Source organism: Oncorhynchus mykiss, chromosome 4 (assembly GCF_057628025.1).
Source record: "Oncorhynchus mykiss isolate SJ-2025 chromosome 4, ASM5762802v1, whole genome shotgun sequence".
Classification (NCBI taxonomy): domain Eukaryota; kingdom Metazoa; phylum Chordata; class Actinopteri; order Salmoniformes; family Salmonidae; genus Oncorhynchus; species Oncorhynchus mykiss.
Window position 1 is genome coordinate 35,447,604 of NC_143025.1, and position 24,672 is coordinate 35,472,275.

General features: G+C 42.5%; 1 protein-coding gene across 1 annotated transcript in view; it reads left to right on the top strand.

Moving 5' to 3' along the window:
- The window catches only part of LOC149983997 (uncharacterized), a 44,659-nt gene extending 22,184 nt beyond the window's left edge, over window positions 1-22,475 (top strand). Inside the window, exons 2-4 of the mRNA XM_090230775.1 lie at window positions 7,025-7,179; window positions 8,972-9,179; window positions 21,980-22,475. Coding sequence (XP_090086901.1) covers window positions 7,025-7,179; window positions 8,972-9,179; window positions 21,980-22,380 — 764 coding nt within the window. The 3' untranslated portion in view covers window positions 22,381-22,475. The remainder of the gene's footprint in view (window positions 1-7,024; window positions 7,180-8,971; window positions 9,180-21,979) is intronic.
- Window positions 22,476-24,672: the final 2,197 nt, after the last annotated feature.

Consider the following 24,672-nt stretch of genomic DNA (forward strand, 5'->3'; position numbering starts at 1 on the left):
TAGACATATCTTGTTCTGAGCAATGAAAGCTATAAAATTAACAAGAGCTCTCTCCCAGACAATAAGAGTTGAGAGAGATGACATTGGACTCGAATGCAAGGTGCATCTGAACCATTTCAAATCAAATCAAATGTTATTAGTCACATGCGGCGAATACAACAGGTGTAGACTTTACCGTGAAATCCTTAATTACGAGCCCTTTCCCAACAATGCAGAGTTAAAGAAAAAATCCACCCAAAACCTCGCATTCCTATAATACAGTATGTGAGAACAATATTTTGGGTTGTGGAAATCTTTTGTAGTTCATGTCTACTACAAAATCCACAATGCAATGCTCTTTCTATGGATTGGCTGCCTGGCTAGCTAGCTAGCAAACGTAGATACACACAATAATACCAAAGTCAATATCACCTGAAGAGTGTTACCACCTGAAGAGTCACCTGAATATCACTTGAAAAGTTATCTGTTGCTTGAGAGGAATGGGAGATGCACAAAAGGAATGCAGTACTGAGGCAGAAGGTTCGTAGTAAGGACGACTGGCTACTACTCTGAACTGTGTGTGGTGAACTTTCTGGCGCCCAGAGCTGCTGAGGCATCACCTAAGTGGGTGTCATACATTGTGAAGGAGGAGGTCCAGTAGCTACACGACTCAGGCTGGTTCCCAGAGTAGACCTTTACATGATTGTCACCAGACTCTTATTTCAGCCATCTCCCTGACCATCTTCCTCTGATCAAGACATGAACTGTCCTTCTCCATCTTTGGAGGATCCATACACTCAAAGACTTGGCCTCTTTTTTTTTGGGGGGGGGGGGGCTACTCATGATGGTGTACCTGTATTGCTTGTTTGTTTGCTTTTGTAGTGCTTTGAGATGGTTATGAAAAGCGCTAAAAGACTGTTATATCAGCATGTGAAGTAGCTAGTTAGCTGTTAAATTGGCTAAACAAACTGCACTATCAATTTAGGTGTCTGCAATCCCACCATGTTCAACCTGCAGGTCGTTGTGCCGCAACAGAGTGGAGTCTGACATTCGCAATGGCACCATGCAATGCACCCTGGAAAGGCAGACAAATAGGAGAAATGTGTTAGACCCTCTGTTAAATTACAAATTTCTTGAGGTAGGAATATCACAAAAATATTATCGAGAGAAGATAACTTCCCACATTAAGTCATCGGGCAGTATTTAAATCTGACATATATGATAGACGTTTTCGCGGACAAAAAGTCATATTCCTATTAACTTGCAGTGTAGTGAGAGCGGCTTTATCGTAATGCTATGTCATACAGGACGAATTTCTGCCTGGTTGAATGGCAATAGCTCAGATGAAATTACCCCGGGAATCGATTGAACATTGCTCAAAGATGCACAAAAATAATATAACATTTAAAATGGGTGAATCTTTACTTTCAAAAAGTAAGAACAATTTGGAAAAATAGTAACACAATAAAATAACAATAACGAGGCTATATAGAATATAAGGAGTGCTGGTACCGAGTCAATGTGCAGGGGTACAGGGTAATTGAGGTAATTGAGGTAATATGTACATGTAGGTAGGGGTAAAAGTGACTAGGCAATTAGGACAGATAATAAACAGAGCAGCAGCAGCGTATGTGAAGAGAGTGAAAGAGTGTTAAAGTGTGTGTGTGTGTGTGCGTGCGTGCGTGCGTGCATGTGTGTGTGTGTGTGTGGCGTCAATCTGCGTGTGTGTGTGTGTATGTGTGTGTTGGAGTGTCATGGTAGTATATGTGAGTGTGTGGGTAGAGTCCAGTGAGTGGGCATAGAGCCAGTGCAAGAGAGACAGTAAAAAATTAAAAGGGGGTCAATGCAAATTGTCCAGGTAGAAATTTGATTAACTGTTCAGCATCTATCACAGTGCCATCCGTTTTGTCACTAAAGCACCTTATACCACCCACCACTGCGACTTGTATGCTCTAGTCGGCTGGCCCTCGCTACATATTCGTCGCCAGACCCACTGGCTCCAGGTCATCTACAAGTCCATGCTAGGTAAAGCTCCGCCTTATCTCAGCTCACTGGTCACGATGGCAACACCCACCCGTAGCACGCGCTCCAGCAGGTGTATCTCACTGATCATCCCTAAAGCCAACACCTCATTTGGCCGCCTCTCGTTCCAGTACTCTGCTGCCTGTGACTGGAACGAATTGCAAAAATCGCTGAAGTTGGAGACTTTTATCTCCCTCACCAACTTCAAACATCAGCTATCTGAGCAGCTAACCGATCGCTGCAGCTGTACATAGTCTATTGGTAAATAGCCCACCCATTTTCACCTACCTCATCCCATACTGTTTTTATTTATTTATTTTTCTGCTCTTTTGCACACCAATATCTCTACCTGTACATGACCATCTGATCATTTATCACTCCAGTGTTAATCTGCAAAATTGTAATTATTCGCCTACCTCATGCCTTTTGCACACATTGTATATAGACTCCCCCTTTGTTTTCTACTGTGTTATTGACTTGTTAATTGTTTACTCCATGTGTAACTCTGTGTTGTCTGCTCATACTGCTATGCTTTATCTTGGCCAGGTCGCAGTTGCAAATGAGAACTTGTTCTCAACTAGCCTACCTGGTTAAATAAAGGTGAAATAAAAAATAAATAAAAAAAAAATCTTATGGCTTGGGGGTGGAAGCTGTTCAGGAGACTTTTGGTCCCAGACTTGGTACTCTGATACCGCTTGCCCTGCTGTAGCAGAGACAACAGTCTGACTTGGGTGGCTGGAGTCTTTGACAATTTTAGGGCCTTCCTCTGACACTGTCTGGTATTGAGGCCCTGGATGGCAGGCAGCTCGGTCCCAGGGATGTTCTAGGCCGTACGCTTTACCCTCTGTAGAGTCAGGATGCTCTCAATGGTGCAGCTGTATAACTTTTTGAGGATCGGAGGGAAGAGGCATTGTCTTGCTCTCTTCACGACTGTGTTGGTGTGTTTGGACCATGATAGGTCCTTAGTGATGTGGACACTGAGGAACTTGAAGCTCTCGACCCACTCCTCTACAGCTCCATCGATGTGAATGGGGGCGTGCTCGGCCCTCTGTTTCCTGTAATCCACTATCGGCTCCTTTGTCTTTGCTGACGTTGAAGGAGAGGTTGTTGTCCTGGCAAGTCTCTGACCTCCCTATAGGCTGTCTCATCATCGTCGGTGATCAGGCCTACCACCGTTGTGTCGTCTGCAAACTTTGTGATGGTGTTGTAGTGGTGGGCGTCCAAGCAGGCATGAGTGAACAGGGAGTACAGGAGGGGACTAAGCACAAATCCCTGAGTGGCCCCCGTGTTGAGAATCAGCGTGGCGGATGTGTTGTTGCCTACCCTCTCCATGTCCCGTCAGGAAGTCCAGGATCCAGTTGCAGAGGGAGGTGTTCAGTTCTAGGGTCCTTAGTGATGAGCTTGGAGGGCGCTATGGTGTTGAATGCTGAACTGTAGTCAATGAACAACATTCTCATGTAGGTGTTCCTTTTTTCCAGGTGGTAAAGGGCAGTATGGAGTGCAATAGAGATTGCATCATCTGTGGATCTGAATTGGAGTGGGTCCAGGGTCTGGGATGATGGTGTTGATATGAGCCATGACCAACCTTTCAAAGCATTTCGTTGCTACAGATGTGAGTGCTATTGGGCAACAGTCATTTAGACAGGTTACCTTCGCGTTCTTGGGCAGATGGACTATGGTGGTCTGATTGAAACATGTAGGTATTACAGACTGGATCAGGGAGAGGTTGAAAATGTTAGAAATGTACTTGCAAGCTGGTCAGCGCATGCTCTGAGTATGTATCATGGTAATCTGTCTGGCTTGTGAAGGTTTACCTGTTTATAGGTCTTACATTGGCTACAGAGAGTATGATCACACAGTCGTCTAGGACAGCTGGTGTTCTCATGAAAGGTTCAGTGTTGCTTTCTTCAAAGCGAGCATAGAAGGCATTTAGCTCATCTGGTAGGCTTGCATCACTTGACAGTTTGTGGCTGGGTTTCCCTTTGTAAGTTGTGATAATTTGCAAGCCCTGCCACATCGGGCGAGTGTCAGGATTCGGTGTAGTAGGATTCAGTCTTAGTCCTGTATTGATGATTTAGCGGAGGGCTTAGCGGGATTTCTTAGAAACGTCCGGATTAGTGTCCCACTCGTTGAAAACAGCAGCTTTGGCTGAATGCTGATGTTGCCTGTAATCCATGGTTTCTGGTTGGGATATGTACATTTGAAGTCGGAAGTTTACATACAATTAGGTTTTTCAACCACTCCACAAATTTCTTTTTAACAAACTATAGTTTTAGCAAGTCGGTTGGGACATCTACTTTTTGCATGACACAAGTAATTTTTCCAACAATTATTTACGGACAGATTAATTCAATTCCAGTGGGTCAGAAGTTTACATGCACTAAATTGACTGTGCCTTTAAACAGCTTGGAAAATTCCAGAAAATTATGTCATGGTGTTAGACGCTTCTGATAGGCTAATTAGCGTCATTTGAGTCAATTGGAGGTGTACCTGTGGATGTATTTCAAGGCCTATCTTCAAGCTCAGTGCCTCTTTGCTTGATATCATGGGAAAATCAAAAGAAATAAGCCAAGATCTCAGATAAACTACAAATCTGGTTGGCGATTTCCAAACGCCTGAAGGTACCACGTTCATCTGTACAAACAATAGTACACAAGTATAAACACCATGGGACCACGCAGCCATCATACCGCTCAGGAAGGAGACGCGTTCTGTCTCCTAGAGATGAATGTACTTTGTTGCGAAAAGTGCAAATCAATCCCAATCCCAATAGCAAAGGACCTTGTGAAGATGCTGGAGGAAACAGGTACAGAAGTATCTATATCCACAGTAAAACAAGTCCTATATGAACATAACCTGAAAGGCCGATCTGCAAGGAAGAAGCCACAGCTCCAAACAGCCACGAAAAAGCCAGACTACGGTTTGCAACTGCACATGGGGCCAAAGATCGTACTTTTGGAGAAATGTCCTCTGGTCTGATGAAACAAATATAGAACTGTTTGGCTATAATGACCATCGTTATGTTTGGAGGAAAAATGGGGAGGCTTGCAAGCTGAAGAACACCATCCCAACCGCGAAGAACAGGGGTGGCAGCATCACGTTTTGGGGGTGCTTTGCTGCAGGAGGGACTGGTGCACTTCACAAAATAGATGGCTTCATGGGGATGGAAAATGATGCGGCTATATTGAAGCAACATCTCCCGACATCAGTCAGGAGGTAAAGCTTGGTCACAAATGGGTCTTCCAAATTGACAATGACCCAAAGCATACTTCCAAAGTTGTGGCAAAATGGTTTACGGACAACAAAGTCAAGGTATTGGAGTGGCCTTCACAAAGCCCTGACTTCACTCCTATAGAAAATTTGTGGGCAGAACTGAAAAAGTGTGTGTGAGCAAGGAGGCCTACAAACCTGACTCAGTTACACCAGCTCTGCCATGAGGAACGGGCCAAAATTCACCCAACTTATTGTGGGAAGCTTGTGGATGGCTACCTGAAATGTTTGACCCAAGTGAAACAATCGAAAGGCAATGCTACCAAATACTAATTGAGTGTATGTTAACTTCTGACCCACTGGAAATGTGATGAATGAAATTAAAGCTGAAATAAATCATTCTCTCTCCTATTATTCTGACATTTCACATTCATAAAATAAAGTGATGATCCTAACTGAACTAAGACAGATAATTTTTACTAGGATTAAATGTCAGGAATTGAAACTGAGTTTAAATGTATTTGACTAAGGTGTATGTAAACATCAGACTTCAACTGCACGTATGGTCACTGTGGGGATGTTGATGCACTTATTAATGAATCGACTGACTGATGTGATAAACTCCGCAATGCCATCAGATTTTTTAGTTGATGCTAGCGAGACAGTCCTGTAGCTTAGCATCCGCTTCATTGGGCCACTTCCGTATTAAGCGTGTCACTGGTACTTCTTGTTCGAGTTTTTGCTTGTATGCAGGAATCAGGAGGATAGAGTTATGGTCAGATTTGCCAAATGGAGGGTGAGGGAGAGATTTGTATGCCTCTGTGCGTGGAGTAAAGGTGATCTAGAGTTTTTTTGCCTCTGTTTGCACAGGTAAGATGCTGGTAGAAATGAGGTAAAATGGATTTCAGTTTTCCTGCATTAAAATCACCGGCCACAAGGAGCGCCACCTCAGGCTAAGCATTTTTTTGTTTGCTTATGACCCTATACAGCTTGTTGAGTGCGGTCTTAGTGCCAGGGGATGTTTGTGGTGGAAAATAGACGGCTACGAAAAATATAGATTGGTAAATAGTGTGGTCTACAGCTTATCGTGAGCTATTCTAACTCAGCTGTTGTTAAGAAAGAGACACACACCTCCCCCCTTGAGTTTACCTGATGCTACAGTTCTGTCCTGCCGGTGTATAGAAAAAACAGCTAGATTTATATTTTCCTTGTACAGCCGCGACTCGTTTTCACTATCTCAAGGCGCATCATGTACTGTCTTTATGGTCTCGTTGGATGAGATAGAAACTAGTCCAGCCCAGCCCCATGGCATGGTTCCTGCTCCTCTCCTTGACAGACTGTCACAAGTGTTTTGAGGTTGACAGCCGGCCTCTTTTTCACCTCTCATCTGGCAACTCCACCTGACACCTCCTCTCTATCTCTGGCTATGAACCTTGATGCTGTAAAGGGCCTGCAGCATGGGGTGAGGTGCTACTACTAAGGGAAACAAGGAATCCATTAATTCACCACTCTTCACTTCCACACCAATAACCGCTGTTCTTGTTTGCTTCCCAAACAGCACTCTAATCCTTATGTAGTGCACTACTTTTGACCAGGGCCAATAGGGCGCTAGTCAAAAGTAGTCCACTATATAGGGAATAGGGTGTCATTTGGGACACAGTCCACTTGATGATGTCATTAACAGAGGAGTTAGAGTTATTGAAAGCAAAGCAAGGGGAAAGCTAGCTTATCAACATGCTACTTTAATATGTTGCTTCCCCGTTCTTTCTGGATTAAAATCAATAACTGTGAAGTATTTAAAAATACGTTGTAGTTAGTCTCACGACAGTAAGCCTACAGTACAACGAGGGAGAGGAATGTAGAGAGAAGTATGTAGCGATCAACAGACACAGTTTCTTTTTTACAGATGGAAAGATGTGGAGGAGGCAGGAACTGTCAACTGCCCAATACCACCAGAGGAACTGGAAGGTGAGTTTACCATTATAACAACAACAACAAAAACAAACAAACAACAACACAACACCTTAAAATCTCAACATTAATTAACGTGTCTAAAACCTCCTCAATTAAATAATGAAAAGAGGGGCAGAGGGTTTGCTTGCTTGCTGGCAGCCGGTTTAGAGTATGGCTGTAAAGGTATATGTTTCAGCCTTGTCAGTTTCCACTACACTGATCTGGGTCTTTGGCTGGCCTAGCAGACATACGCTGCTGCCTCCAGTGAAACTCATTTTATAAGTGCCTCTGAAACATTACCTCCGCTTGGCCCTGGAGGGGTGTCGGCTGTCAATTAAGTAATTAAAAAGGCAATGTGTTGGCCGCAGCCGGCCCACAGGCCTGTCAGTGGGTTATCCAGCAGACCTGGATTCAAATACTATTTTAAATATTTTTCAGCTGTTGGTTTAGCCTTCCTAGAGTGCCAGGTAGGCGGGGTTTTCACTTTTGGGACATTACAATATGTACCATTGCAAAAGGTATGTTCAATAAAGCACAGCTAAATTATTTAAAATTATTTAAAATAGTATTTGAACCCAAGTTTGTTCCAGGGGGCCCTGGGCCTGGTTAGAGAGGCCTGACCAGGGAGGGAGTGTCTCTATGTCAGACTAGGGTGCTGGGGGCTTGGGGCTGATGGTGATGGGACAGTAAGGATAGGGTTCTGGATCACCTTACCTACAACAGCTTGGAGTCCCACAACCTCACAGGGATTATGTAACATATAATAACCAAATCAAATGCAAATCGACCACAGGCAGGGCAGGCCTACAGAGATGTATTCTCTAACCAACTCAATTCAATTCAATAAACTGTATTCATCCCCGAAGGGACAAATATTGATGGGCATACAATGAGTCAAGTAAACAACAATATGATAACAGGAGAGATGTGTTCCGTAACCAACCAAGCAACATTGTTGTGGTTGTTGCCTGCTGTCATAGAGATAACATTACATTTACATTTGAGTAATTTAGCAGACACTCTTATCCAGAGCGACTTACAGTTAGTGCATTCACCTTAAGATAGCTAGGTGAGACAGCCACATATCACAGTTGCAGTAAGTACATTTTTCCCCAATAAAGAAGTTATCAGCAGTCATTGCTAGTAGGAAAAGAGAAGTGCAGTTATTTTATTTTTGGGGTGGGGGGGACATGTAGTGGCTCATTTAAACGTATTTGCATGCCTTCTGTGACTTGCAAGCCAAATAAATCAATATACAAGGTATCTATTTCTCGAAATGAGTCTTGCTCTTGCTGTTAGTTGTTTTGCTTATGGGGACATTGCAATTTCACCAGCAGTGGTTGTTATGTCTGTGTCCTTTTTTATGTTTTGTAGCCACAGTTTTATGTCTGTTTTTGTGTATACAGTACGACTGTGTTTATGTTTATATGTTTACTTATGCTACATTTCATTTGTCTGCTCTATGTTGTTTATTTTTACAATGTTTATTTATTCAACATAGTTTCTGTGTCATTTCTATATTTCTCTGCCTTTTCTGTGCTTGTCAATTCAGTTCTATTGAATATGTTGAAATGGCTGTAGTAACTGTAGTAATTGCAGTAGTGACATACTGTATCCCTCCCTGCCTGTCCTATATTATGCTTTGGATTAATGTTTTGTGATAGGTCTAGTAACTAACTAACTTTAATGGTACTCTCCACCTGATATGTACTCTCCACCTGGCCCTCCCAGATGATGCTCTGTGTTGTAATGGGTGTAGTAAACTCTAATGGTGTTGTGACATGTACTTTTCTCCACTCCCTCCCAGATAGTGCTGTGGGTAGTGGCCTTTCTGCTAACCCTGGTGGAGGGGGTGTTCTCTGAGGAGGACCTCAAGGAGGCCCACACTGAGCATCTCCGAGCCCAGGAGAGGACCACCGCTGCTGGGGCCTGGCTCCCAGACCACTACCCAGAGGTCCACGAGCTGGGAGAGAGCAGGCACGGCCATGGCCAGGCCTCCTGGCCCAGTTTGTTTGGTTAGTACTTCCTCAGAACTCTTCATGACCTCCATACTGGATGCTGTCACATAAACCACATCACATAAAGGCAATGGGTCCTGCTCAAAATAAGTGCACTGTATGGGAATAGGGTGTTATTTGTCCTGTAGCCAAAGTATCCCCCAGTTCACCATGGGAAAACATGTATCATTACCGTATATCAAGGTTTCTGGCTGCTGCGTGGGAGCCATCTAACAGTACATACCCAGCCTTGCCCTGCATGGTCCGCTGGGTTTTTATTAGATTGGGAAGGGCGTTCTTGCTCTTATTCCTCATCCTCCCTAATCAGTTTTGGAGCAGTCAAGCTGTCTCTTTGAGAACAATGATTCATAAATCAAAAGATAAAACCCTGATTTGTAATGGCCATAAAATAAGAGACTGTCTGTGTCGAACCGAGTCACCTCTTCCTATACGTAGACTATGTGCTGCTCTTAGGGCCCTGTGGCCGCTAGGGGGCCCCCAACCCCCCCCCCCCCAAAAGGGAAGTAAGTCGGTGTCTCAACTTACAGTTGAGAGTTAGAAAAGTAGAAGGTGCAATTTCAAAATGTGGTAGTGCATCATCAGTTTTCCACTTCTTATGTGTCAGTCAGTTAATTAGCCCATGGCATCTAAAATGTTTTTGATTGCTAGGTAAGGTAGTCTAGCCAGCTATCTGAACCTTGTAGTAGGCCTAATCATCACCAAATTACCGACAGGTGGTCCCGATTGATTTTGTTAGTCACTCTCACACAGATACAGTATCATTTGAACATGGCATGACAAAATGTGTAGAGTTGAATAATATTGGCTTTAAAACTGCAACATTTCCTCCACCCCATGGCAAAATGTGAAGAATTGCACTAGAACATTTTGACTGCGATGTGGGCGGGGCCCCCGACCAAATCTCACTTAGGGCACCCAAAACTCTAAAGGCGGAGCTGGTGTCCCATATGGCAGGAGTTCCCAAAGTGGGGTCCATGGAAGTACTGCATGGGGTCTGCAGACAGATCTCAAAATGAAAAACTCTGTTTAAAAGATATTTGTATTTATTTTTACATTATTTTTTTATGACCATTGCTAGCAACAACAGATTAAATGGATTTTGGACAAGGGATTTGTGTAAAAGGTTGAGAGGATGCTATATGTAATATTACTCATCCACAATTGACGTTCTTAACTCTTAAAGGCTCTTCAAGGTAAATCAGACTTCTACAGTGTCTGTACAGCATTTACTGCGATACAGCCTTAGCAGAAGTCAGGCATTTATACTTCTTGCGCTTCGCAGAGCTGTTGTGAAGGAAGTTGTCAAGGAAGTGAGTTTCTGTTATATTGGAGCTATACAGTACGGCACCCTCCGTATTGTTACAACATTTGGGAGGCGCACAGAGATTTTCTCTCAGCCCCATGGCAAAATATGTAGAATTGTACAAAATGAGCAATTAAACTGCAACATTTTCTCTCTGCCCCAAGTCAAAATTTGTAGAATTGCAGAAAAATAGCTTTAAAAATTCTAAATGTTCGCTCTGATGCCAAGAGAGGGGCCTTTAAAACCTACCCTTTCCCAGGGCCCGAGACTTGATTCGTCCGGCCATGCACTGCAGAAGTCATAGTAAAACTGATTGTATGCTATTTTTATTGTACTCTAAAGTAAGAGTTGTGTTCTGATATTATGAGGGTGTCCCTGATGAATTTTCTATCACAAAAGGGGTCTCTGAAACAAAAAAGTTTGGGAATCTCTTCCATATAGCACCCTATTACCTATATAGTGCACTACTTTTGACCAGAGCCCTATGGGACTCGCTATGGACCCTGATCAAAAATAGTGCACTACATAAGGAATAGGGTGCACTACTCTTATGACTCATAGAACTTCTGGAAGTATGCCTGGTAGTTTTCATCGCAACAGCAGCAGCCTTGGTCAGTGGAGCAATAGAGCATGCTCTCCCACATACTACAGGGATAAAAATAATCACTCTTATGTACTCTGTGTTATGCTGTCATGTTGCTGTATATATTATGTCCTGGGGCTGGGTGGGTGGATCTCCACTGACCTCTGTTGAGAACAGACTCCAAGATAGTTTCAAGATATATGTTTACATATCTTTGGTTTACATTGTTCTTACCTCTTTACTGACTGCACAATTACTATAATTATACCCCCCCCAAAAAAAAATGTACTAGTGAAGACGATTTTTTTGGTCTTTGCAGCAACACTGTCAAAAGTGATTCCCTAAACCTTGTGAAATACTCCTATAATTGTATGACATTTTTAAAAACACTTGTAGCATGTTTTAACATGGCTAGATGTGGAATGATTTGACTAATAACTCCCTTGTTCTTGTTTTGCCTGAGGAACCTTTTCATTAAAATTCATATTTTTTTGTTTTCTTAAACAACAAGACATAAACTGACCATGGCTGGTGTTATGGGCGGGCCTTAGGGGGCCTGGCCCACCCTACCGTATCTCCTTGCCCGTCCAAATAAAATATAGAAATATTGATAATTTATTTGTCCGAGACGCACGCCAACAGAAATCTCAGATAAAGCAAGAGAAACAGCGCCCCTCTGTCTCTGCATGTATAGACCATGTATCTGATTCTCTCTGGACCAAAAGAGTATGGCATGTCATACTATTTCTGCCCAGACAGCATCAGATACATGGGCTTCATATAGTAAGACAGAGGGGTGCTGTTCTGCTTTCTCCAGTGAGAGTTTTAGCAGTGAGGAAGAGGCAAAGCGAGAGGGCTAACTCTCACCAAAATCTGTCAGAATAAGCCCAATGCATTTCTATGGGCATAAAATGCAGACCTAAACTTATCTCCTGCCTTCCTGCCTTTGGGACACTGACTCCCATTGTAAGGGCGGAGACATGAGCATCTCGTCATTATATAAAAATCTCTGGTTTTCAGCTCTTGCAAATTGGAAAGCAAAGTTGGCTGGTGCACAGTGCACTGTTAGGATGCTGGCTTCCCCTAAAGTAAATGTAGGATTAGTCAAAATTATATAATTACTACTGTTTTAAAAAAATAAAAAAACTTTAAAAATACATTACCAGAGGATGTCTTGCCACAGAGGACCATCAGCCTTTTTAATATGGATTGCTGTGGATTATTTATTTTTTAACCTTTATTTAACTAGGCAAGTCAGTTTACAATGACAGCCTAGGAATAGTGGGTTAACTGCCTTGTTCAGGGGCAGAAGGACATATTTACACCTTGTCAGCTCGGGGATTCAATCTAGCAACCTTTTGGTTAGTGGCCCAATGCGCTAACCACTAGGCTACCTGCCGCCGTTTCTAATCACATGTTTGTAGGATTATGCATATTTGGGAATCCCGCAATTTGGGCAGCCCCGCGTGGCTGTCTAGCTGATTGAGTTGCATCCGTCAGTGAAAAGCATCTAAAATATGTGTGAAGATAATGTGTCTTGGGTATCATCTGAAATGTTTTAGCAAGAAGAATTAGGTGTGTGTGGCGAAGAATGCATGCACTCAGCTCTCCAGAATGTGCTCAGCTGTCTCCTGACAATTCTTTCCCATTCATTGTTTCATTGTATGGCTTGTTTTCCCTTTGATGGTTTCTTTTGTTGTATCAATTCCCCATTACATATGTCACTAGTAGGCCTAGTCAATGTACCGATAATCCCTCTTCATTTGGTTATATACATTTCTGTTGAAACTACTGCAATTATTAATTACAGTCATTTACATTGTTTGCCGAGTTCACAATGTGCTACACTTGTGAGAAACAAGTTTGGGATTATTTCATAACCATCATGAGTTTTGTAAATCTTTCAATTGACTTTTGTTTGGAGTGCTCTGTGAGCAATGAGCTTGTGTCTGGTTTCTCTGTCCTGATAACGTTGAGGGAGCCAAGCGTGCCTGAGCACGCATAGAAATAGGCCTACCTGGCCTGCTGCATGCAAATGTTGGAAAGTACCTCTTTGGCAATGTCTGATTGTCTTAACTACCACATGAGCTGAGCTTCTCAGTAATTCTTTCCTCAACGCACACATTGTAAACGAAGTCTGTTTTTTTTAACATCCATTGCAAATTATACTTCCTCAGGATTTGAATAGTCTTTCCAACACTTCTGGCCTCGATAATCAACAAGCCTCGGTGTGAAAGAGCAAAATATCATGATCTGATGATCCCATATATCCAGTGGAAACTTCATAAAATACAGCTTTCTGTCCCGAGCTCACTGACGTGGTAAACTCTGATGGCCCGGAATAGGCTAGTTGATACAATGTAGCAAGTTCTCTAGCACCAGCTTTGACCAGATCCAGTTGATGATTTGATACATTGCACTTTACTAGCAATATCTCAAGTCAAGACAGATAGAAAGGGAGGCAAACATTCAGAGTAGAGAGATGAATGTGATTGAAAGAACCAGAATATTCATCAGGATATGTTCTACGGTTTTTATTTTTGTCGGCTATAGGCTTTTCTCTCAAATTCCTATTAAAAATAGAAACGCAATGTGTAAAGTGTTGGTCTTATGTTTCATGAGCTGAATTTTTTTTTTGCATACAAACGCACAAAAAAGCTTATTTTTCAAAACAATATTGCACACATTTGTTTACATCCCTGTTAGTGAGCATTTCTCCTTTGCCAAGATAATCCATCCAACTAACAGGCGTGGCATATCAAGAAGCTAATTAAACAGAATGATCATTATGAATGATCACACACAGATGCACCTTGTGCTGGGGGCAATAAAAGGTCACTCTAAAATGTGCAGTTTCGTCACACAACACAATGCCACAGATGTCTCAAGTTTTGAGGGAGCGTGGAATTGACATGCTGAATTCAGGAATATCCACCAGAGCTGTTGCCAGATAATTAAATGTTCATTTCTCTACCATAATTTGCCTCTCACGTCATTTTAGAGAATTTGGCAGTATGTCCAACCGGCCTCACAACCGCAGACTACTTGTAACCACGCCAGCCCAGGACCTCCACATATCCGGCTTCTTCACCTGAGGGATTGTCGGAGACCAGCCACCTGGACAGCTGATGAAACTGAGGAGTATTTCTGTCTGTAATAAAGCCCTTTTGTAGGGAACAACTCATTCTGATTGGCTGGGTCTGGCTTCCCAGTGAGTAGGCCTGGCCCCTCACGTGGGTGGGCCTATGCCTTGCCAGGCACACCCATGGCTGCGCCCCTGCCCAGTCATTTGAAATCCATAGGCTTAATGAATTTATTTAAATTTATTTGCTTATGAGCTGTAACTCAGTAAAATCTTTGAAATTATTGCATGTTGCGTTTATATTTTTGTTCAGTATGCTTTACTTTAGTTGATGATTTAAGTTATAGGCCAACTGCTGCATTTGCCTATAGGCTCTCTCTGAGTTCAATGCGCTCATTTCTTTAGCCACCAATAGTCCACCAATAGTCCACCGCCTCCATATGGCAGAGGCTGGTGCTCTATCTTTAGTTGAATTTTTACTTTTAGATTTGTATTATTTTACTCCAGATTTTTATGATTAACATGTGACAATGATTTTGAGAAACGAAAACGTAATTATTGAAATGAAAACTGTTCCACGAAAATGCACATATATAAATAATCAGAATTTCCCTGCTTGGTAGAAATTATAGGATAAATTGTAAGCTTCCCCAAACTTGAAACTCACCAGCTGCGTATGGTCTTTAAAAAAGAAAAACATTCACACAAGTGCATGCAAACATAGAAGGTTCTGTGAAAAAACATGCCCACCTATGAATATCAAAGGCCCGTCCAACTGATTCGTTCTGGCACCGGCATAGGAACTAACAAGTGGGTTACTGTAACTCTCCATCCATCAACTCATTTACTGAAAGAAAGCATTCTCCCCTTTAAAAATCTCATTACCCAAAACATATGAGCATATTAAGGAGTTGACCAACTGTACAAAACTTCAATAGTGCAGGGCAAAACTATTTTCAGTTCAGATGAATGTTGAAACAGCTCTAATGCCTGTGCTATGTTACACCTGTAAAGTAAAAACCTTCAATGTGTTCATGCATCATACATACTGGTGGGCTTCAGGAAGTTTGTGCAATGAATTAGAGCTGAAATATTTCCAATAACTCACACAGAGCATCATTAATTCTCCTCCTTTTGGAGACCAGCCTGCCAGCCATTCCCACTCTCCCACCTCTCCTCCGGTGGTAATCATCCTACATAGTGACAGTACACTTTGCACCATTCAGCTGATAAAAAAAGTAATTTCCCTCCCAGATTCAACACCAGCACCTATCTGCTTTCAATTTAGCCACACATGCTCTGCTCTAGCTACCCCACTAGACTAGTCCATATGAGCATGTACACACACACACACACACACACACACACACACACACACACACACATACACACACACACACACAAGGAGAGAGACTGCAGCACACACACCACAGGATGCAGCAGTACCTACACTACACTGGCCCTCACCCAGCAGGACTGTGAGAAGTTCAACTTACATTCTAAAGGTCCTAGCAGACATCTGGCATATATCTAAAATCTGTATTTAATTTGAAGTTATGGTTGCTTTAAACCCTTATGGAAAAACCACATTCATTTTATGTGATCACATGTGATCTTGTGGAGTTACCGTGATAACATGTGAGCATGTGAAAACACAAGCTCGTGAATTAAATGTGACAACATGGGGATGCAAAATATCAACGTGATACCATGAAACATTCATATTTTACAATGCATAATTTACATTCACGCTGCAGGTTTTGTCTCATTCCCAGTTTATCCTGAATCACATTTTTTTGAACTTGTGTCATTGTCCCCTGGATTGCTTGGAACTCAACCTTGCTTGGGATTTGAAATCACCACCTCTTGGTTGTTAGGTACCTGATGATCCTGCTGTGCCACCAGGTCTGCAGACACATTGGAGATTGGCTATACATACACTGAGTGTATAAAACATTAGGAACACCTTCCTAATATTGAGTTGCACCCCCTTTTGCCCACAGAACAGCCTCAATTCGTCTGAGCTTGGACTCTACAAGATGTCGAAAGCGTTCCACAGGGATGCTGGCCCATGTTGACTCCAATGCTTCCCACAGTTGTGTGAAGTTGGGTGATGTCATTTGGATGGTGGACCATTCTTGATACACACTGAAAACTGTTGAGCGTGAAAAACACAGCAACATTGCAATTCTTGACACACTGAAACCGGTGCGTCTGGCACCTTCTACCATACCCTCTGTCTTGCCCATTCACCCTTTGAATGGCACACATACACAATCCACGTCTTCGCTAAAAGCTGCCCAGAATCAAGTAAAAAAGAAAAAATTATTTGCACCACCAACATTACATCAACGAAAACTAGCAGTGCTCAAGTGACACTTGACATAGATGAATGCTTCAGGGATTTAAAATTGCAACCTCTTGGTTAAGTGCATCAATGTTTCTGCAGTGCCTCCAGGTTCATACTTATTGCTAGGAATGTATGAACACACTCTTAAAAACATCAAATAAAATAAAATCACATACACATGGTTAGCAGATGTTAATGCGAAATACACAGCTTAATGATAAGCTTTGAGGGTGTTGTTGAATGCTGAGCTGTAGTCAATGAACAGCATTCTTACATAGGTATTTCTCTTGTCCAGATGCGATAGGGCAGTGTGCAGTGTGATGGCGATTGCATCGTCTGTGGACCTGTTGGGGTGGAATGCAAATTGAAGTGGGTCTGGCAGGTAAAGTGGAGGTGATATGGTCCTTGACTTGTCTCTCAAAGCACTTCATGATGACAGAAGTGAGTGCTTCTGGGCGATAGTCATATTTGCCTTCTTGGGTACAGGAACAATGCTGGCCATCTTGAAGCATGTGGGGACAGCAGACTGGGATAGGGAGTGAATGAAAATGACCGTAAACACACCAGCCAGCTGGTCTGCGCATGTTCTGAGGACTCTGCTAGGGATGCCGTCTGGGCTAGCAGCCTTGCGATGGTTAAAACGTTTAAATGTCTTACTCACGTCGGTCATGTAGAAGGAAAGGGGGGTGGCACCGCGGTCCTTGGTAGCGGGCGTGTCGGTGGCACTGTATTATCCTCAAAGCGGGGCAAAGGTGTTTCGTTTGTCTGGGAGCAAGACGTCGGTGTCTGTGACGTGGCTGGTTTTCTTTTTGTAATCCGTAATTGCCTGTAGACCAGGCCACATACGTCTTGTGTCTGAGCCGTTGAATTGCGCCTCCACTTTGTCCCTATACCGGCATTTCGCTTGTTTGATTGCCTTGCAGAGGGAATAACTACACTATTTATATTCAGGCATATTCCCAGTCATCTTTCCATGGTTAAATGCGGTGGTTCATGCTTTCAGTTTTGTGCGAGTTCCGCCATCTACCCACAATTTCTGGTTAGGGTATGCTTTAATAGTCACAGTGGGTACAACATCTCCAATGCACTTCCTTATAAACTCACTCACGAAGTCAGCGTATAAATCAATGTTATTCTCTGAGGCTGCCTGGAACATGTCCCAGTCCGTGTCATAAAAACAATCTTGAAGCTTGGATTCCGATTGGTCAGACCAGCGCAGAATGGTTCTAGTCACGGGTACATCCTGGTTGAGTTTCTTCCTTTAGGAGAGTAGGAGCAAAATTGAGTTATGGTCGGATTTGCTGAAGGGAGGGCGGGGGAGGGCCTTGTATGCATCGTGTAAGTTAGAGTAGCAGTGGTCCAGTATATTGCCCGTGGGACTGCTGCAATAAATATGTTGATAGAATTTAGGTCACCTTGTTCTCAAATTTGCTTTGTTAAAATCCCCAGCTACAATAAATGCATCCTCAGAATATATGTATTCCAGTTTACATAGTCCAGTGAAGTTCCTTGAGGGCCATCATGGTATCTGCTTGAGCGGTGATATACACAGCTGTGACAATAACCGATGAGAATTCTCTTTGGAGATAATATGGTTGGCATTTGATTGTAAGGAATTCTAGGTCAGCTGAACAGAAGGACTTGAGTTCCTGTATGTTATTATGATTACACCATGAGTTATTAATCATGAAGCATACACCCCCGCCCTTCTTCTTCCCAGAGAGATGTTTATTTCTGTTGGCGATATCCATGTTGGCGATAAATATGACATAACCCTCAATCTTTGCACAGTGAGGGTTATGTCATATTTATTTATATTAGGCTAAATATTGTTCTAAATGTAATCCCTGTGCCAGTGCACATGTACAGTATGCATGTTCAATGTTGATGCTATACAATTCAACTGTTGTTCAATCTACAATCTTTTTTAAAATTGTCTTACAGACAATACCGTGGATTCTAGAAACAGAATTAATTTACCTGCGTGTGTCATTGTAGCAGAACTGTATCCTGTGAACTGTATCCCTCTCTTGGGATTAGACATTATGCTGGATTTCAAGCAGATGACTCATGAGGAGCTGAATGGCAGTTTGATCATGACAACACTCATCCCACAGCTTTACAAGTGTTCCCTGAACGTTACTACACTGATCTTACTGGATTTTCTTACTCTGTTTCTTTGTGAATGCCAATTTCCTCATGAACAACAATTCTCTTAGCTAAAGATTGTTACACCAGATAATGTGCTTTAACCAAATATTTTTGGTATCCATTATTGTTAGTTACAGGATAGGTACTGTTGAAGCACAGAGAATTTTGAACCAACCGTAGCGATGCCATCTTCGTCCTCGATTCGGGGAAAGGTTCGGTTGCAGAGGTTCAGTTTGAATTTAGAAAATGCTCCGTTTTTTAAACAAAACCTTTTTTTCCTCCATGAAGTAATCCAACAATGTGTATGCTGCCATCTTGTCTATTTCAAGTCTGCTGTTATTGATCGAGAGATCTCTGTCATCATGACATGCAGCACTTTAGGGTGGACACCCCACCCGTCTCTGGGTAAATCACATTATCTGGTGTAACAATCTGTAGCTACAGTTCTCTGCACTTGTGTGTCTGCGCCTGAGACACACTCGGACACACTGAACTGCACTACACTGTTCATACAATCTTTTCTGTATGTTATTTTTACCGTATAACATTCTTGTTGAATATCAGTTCTCTTGAGTTAGCATGAAGTAGTTTCTTTGGATACTTGAATGTCTCACATCTGATGCTACAGAGCCCTGTACAGCTTATACAAATACATTCTTTGAATCTTTAAAGGCAGACACATTTAGAAGATTGATAGAAAATATCCATATTTATTTTATGGTGGTTCTACATCAGGGCTCTCCAACCCTGTTCCTGGAAAGCCCCAACCCTAGTCTGGCACACTTTATTTCAATAATTAGCTGGTTGATAATACGACCCACATTAGTTACAACTGGGATTGCAGCAAAAAGAGTAGCTCTCCAGAAACAGGGTTGGAGACCCCTGTTCTATATGGTCTTATGCTGAGCCACACTAGCTGTGTTTAGGCAGCCCAATTCTGATATTTTTCCCACTAATTGGTATTAATCAAATCAGCTCTTTTTCAGAACTGATCTGATTGGTCACAATCAAAAAGAAAATATATATACATCAGAATTGGGCTGCCTGTATAAACCATCCATAGTCATTTATCCGGCTTTGGTACACTGGCAATGGTGTTCGGCATGGTGGGCTGGGGAAGCTGAGACTCTTTGTGCTGGTGCTGCACATCTTCTGGAAAGACATGGTTGTGGTGTTAGCTTTTACACTTCTCGTGTTTCTTGGCCCAAGCAAGTCTGTTCTTCTTATTGGTGTTCTTTAGTAGTGGTTTCTTTGCAGTAATTGAACCATGAAGGCCTGATTCACGCAGTCTCCTCTGAACTGTTGATGTTGAGATGTGTCTGTTACTTAAACTCTGTGAAGCATTTATTTGGGCTGCAATCTGAGGTGCAGTTAGCTCTAATGAATTTATCCTCTGCAGCAGAGGTAACTCTGGGTCTTCCTTTCCTGTGGAGGTCCTCATGAGAGCCAGTTTCAACATATCGCTGATGGTTATTGCGACTGCACTTGAAGAAACTTTCAAAGTACTTGAAATGTTCTGGATTGACTGACCTTCATGTCTTAAAGAAATGATGGACTGTCGATTCTCTTATTTGAGCTGTTCTTGCCAAAATGTGGAAATGGCTTTTACCAAATAGGGCTATATACCAGTTGAAAACACTATATGTTAAAAGCACAATGTGTATCATAATGATTCATTTGTTTTCATATACAGTTGAAGTCGAAGTTTACATACATTTAGGTTGCAGTCATTAAAACCCATTTTTCAACCACTCCATAAATGTCTTGTTAACAAACTATAGTTTTGGCAAGTCGGTTAGGACATCTACTTTGTGCATGACACAAGTCATTTTTACAACAATTGTTTACAGCCAGATTATTTCACTTATAATTCATTGAATCACAATTCCAGTGGGTCAGAAGTTTACATACACTAAGTTGACTGTGCCTTTAAATAGCTTGGAAAATTTCAGAAAATAATGTCATGGCTATAGAAGCTTCTGATAGGCTAATTGACATAATTTGAATAAATTAGAGGTGTACCTGTGAAAGTATTTCAAGGCCTACCTTTAAACTCAGTGCCTCTTTGCTTGACATCATGGGAAAATCAAAAGAAATCAGCCAAAGATCTCAGAAAAAAATTGTAGACCTCTACAAGTCTGGTTCATCCTTGGGAGCAATTTCCAAATGCATGAAGGTACCATGTTCATCTGTACAAACAATAGTACGCAAGTATAAACACCATGGGACCATGCAGCCGTCATACCGCTCAGGAAGGAGACGCGTTCTGTCTCCTAGAGATGAACGTACTTTGGTGCGAAAAGTGCAAATCAATCCCAGAAGAAGAGCAAAGGACATTGTTAAGGTGCTGGAGGAAACAGGTACAAAAGTATCTATATCCACAGTAAAACGAGAAAGGCAGCTCAGCAAGGAAGAAGCCACAGCTCCAAAACCGCCATAAAAAAGCCAGACTACAGTTAGCAACTGCACATGGTGACAAAGATCGTACTTTTTGGAGAAATGTCCTCTGGTCTGATGAAACAAAAATAGAACTGTTTGGCCATAATGACCATCGTTATGTTTGGAGGAAAAAGGGGGATGCTTGTAAGCCGAAGAACACCATCCCAACCGTGAAGCATGGGGGTGGCAGCATCATGTTGTGGGTGTGCTTTGCTGCAGGAGGGACTGGTGCACTGGTGCACAAAATAGATCATCATGAGGATGGAAAATTATGTGGCTATATTGACGCAACATCTCAAGACATCAGTCAGGAAGTTAAAAATTGGTCGCAAATGGGACTTCCAAATGGACAATGACCCCAAGCATACTTATAAAGTTGTGGCAAAATGGCTTAAGGACAACAAAGTCAAGGTATTGGAGTGGCCATCACAAAGCCCTGACCTCAATCCAATAAAAAATGTGTGGGCAGAACTGAAAAAGCATGTGCGAGCAAGAAGGCCTACAATCCTGACTCAGTTACACCAGCTCTATCAGGAGGAATGGGCCAAAATTCACCCAACTTATTGTGGGAGGTTTGTGAAAGGCTACCCGAAACATTTAACCCTAGTAAAACAATTTAAAGGCAATGCTACCAAATACTAATTGAGTGTATGTAAACTTCTGACCCGCTGGGAATGTGATGAAAGAAATAAAAGCTTAAATAAATAATTCTCTCTACAAATATTTGGACATTTCGCATTCTTAAAATAAAGTGGTGATCCTAACTGACCTAAGACGGGGAATTTTTACTAGGATGAAATGTTAGGAATTGTGAAAAACTGAGTGTAAATGTATTTGGCTAAGGCGTATGTAAACTTCCGACTTCAACTGTATGTCCTTTCTCCTGTAGAGAACCGCAGTCTGGTGAATGATGGAGAGAGCTACCCGGGCAGGTGGCAACGTTCGCCCCCAGACCCCTCCCGAAGAGGCTCCCGCAAGAAGCCCAAGAACAGCAGCCGGGACTGCCGCATGGAGAAGAAGGAGATGCGTGTCAGAGACCTGGGCCTGGGCTTTGACTCCGACGAGATCGTCCTGTTTAAGTACTGTATGGGGACGTGTTTGAGCTCCCGTAAGAACTACGACCTGGCCCTCAAGGCCCTGACAGAGAATGGAAGTATCTCCAGCAGGAAAGTGAGTGCCCACCCATGCTGTAGGCCCACCCGCTACGAGACTGTCTCCTTCATGGATGCCCGGACTATATGGCAAACCATCAAGTGGCTGTCCGCAGCTAACTGTAGCTGTGTGGGGTGATGGGCAGAGAGTAAGAAGAAGATTACCTGCAGAACACACATGCATAAAGCAGCTTTAGGGTGAAGAGAAGAAGAGTCTGAGATGCCTTCACTGTGTGCGTGTTGGGTAAAAAGGCTAGATCAGAGCCTGGATCGAAGCCATGGCCCAAAAGTTGGGTCTCCTCCTGACGTGGATCTACTTTGGATTAACCTGGATTCTCAGGTCGGGAAACAGCACGGATGCAGAATAGAAATACACCCTGCCTTTGAGCATGGCAGTTAGCCCTCGACAATAACTGCTCCCCGGACGCCGATGACATGGATATCAATTTAAGGCAGCCCCCTGCACCTCTCTGATTCAGAGGGGTTGGGTTAAATGCGGAAGACACATTTCGGTTGAATGCATTCAGTTGTGCAACTGACTAGGTATCCCCCTTTCCCTTCCCCTTCCCTGTCAATCCCTATGTCCAACAGAGGAGATGCATCCTCAGTCAGAGCCCAGGAGTCGCAGCTCTGGAGACTGGAGAGGACGGAGCTCCTTGGCAGGGACTGGAGAGGTTAGGAGTAGTTAGAGCCATGTGTTTAGAGAGTTAGGCCAACTTTTAGAATTTTGAATATTGTTATAATTCTAGACATTACGTTACATAGCAATGTTTAAATATTCCCCATGTAATGTTAATGTGGCACTAACATGGCTGCCATATAATGTTGAAGTGTCATGTAAATGAATCAAAATGCAGAAACCACATTGGCCCAACTCTCTAAATATACAGTGCCTTGCGAAAGTATTCGGCCCCCTTGAACTTTGCGACCATTTGCCACATTTCAGGCTTCAAACATAAAGATATAAAATTGTATTTTGTTGTGAAGAATCAACAACGAGTGGGACACAATCATGAAGTGGAACGACATTTATTGGATATTTCAAACTTTTTTAACATATCAAAAACTGAAAAATTGGGCGTGCAAAATTATTCAGCCCACTGAGGTTCAGTGAGGATCTCTGAATGATCCAATGTTGACCTAAATGACTAATGATGATAAATACAATCCACCTGTGTGTAATCAAGTCTCCGTATAAATGCACCTGCACTGTGATAGTCTCAGAGGTCCGTTAAAAGCGCAGAGAGCATCATGAAGAACAAGGAACACACCAGGCAGGTCCGAGATACTGTTGTGAAGAAGTTTAAAGCCGGATTTGGATACAAAAAGATTTCCCAAGCTTTAAACATCCCAAGGAGCATTGTGCAAGCGATAATATTGAAATGGAAGGAGTATCAGACCACTGCAAATCTACCAAGACCTGGCCGTCCCTCTAAACTTTCAGCTCATACAAGGAGAAGACTGATCAGAGATGCAGCCAAGAGGCCCATGATCACTCTGGATGAACTGCAGAGATCTACAGCTGAGGTGGGAGACTCTGTCCATAGGACAACAATCAGTCGTATATTGCACAAATCTGGCCTTTATGGAAGAGTGGCAAGAAGAAAGCCATTTCTTAAAGATATCCATAAAAAGTGTCGTTTAAAGTTTGCCACAAGCCACCTGGGAGACACACCAAACATGTGGAAGAAGGTGCTCTGGTCAGATGAAACCAAAATTGAACTTTTTGGCAACAATGCAAAACGTTATGTTTGGCATAAAAGCAACACAGCTGAACACACCATCCCCACTGTCAAACATGGTGGTGGCAGCATCATGGTTTGGGCCTGCTTTTCTTCAGCAGGGACAGGGAAGATGGTTAAAATTGATGGGAAGATGGATGGAGCCAAATACAGGACCATTCTGGAAGAAAACCTGATGGAGTCTGCAAAAGACCTGAGACTGGGACGGAGATTTGTCTTCCAACAAGACAATGATCCAAAACATAAAGCAAAATCTACAATGGAATGGTTAAAAAATAAACATATCCAGGTGTTAGAATGGCCAAGTCAAAGTCCAGACCTGAATCCAATCGAGAATCTGTGGAAAGAACTGAAAACTGCTGTTCACAAATGCTCTCCATCCAACCTCACTGAGCTCGAGCTGTTTTGCAAGGAGGAATGGGAAAAAATGTCAGTCTCTCGATGTGCAAAACTGATAGAGACATACCCCAAGCGACTTACAGCTGTAATCGCAGCAAAAGGTGGCGCTACAAAGTATTAACTTAAGGGGGCTGAATAATTTTGCACGCCCAATTTTTCAGTTTTTGATTTGTTAAAAAAGTTTGAAATATCCAATAAATGTCATTCCACTTCATGATTGTGTCCCACTTGTTGTTGATTCTTCACAAAAAAATACAGTTGTATATCTTTATGTTTGAAGCCTGAAATGT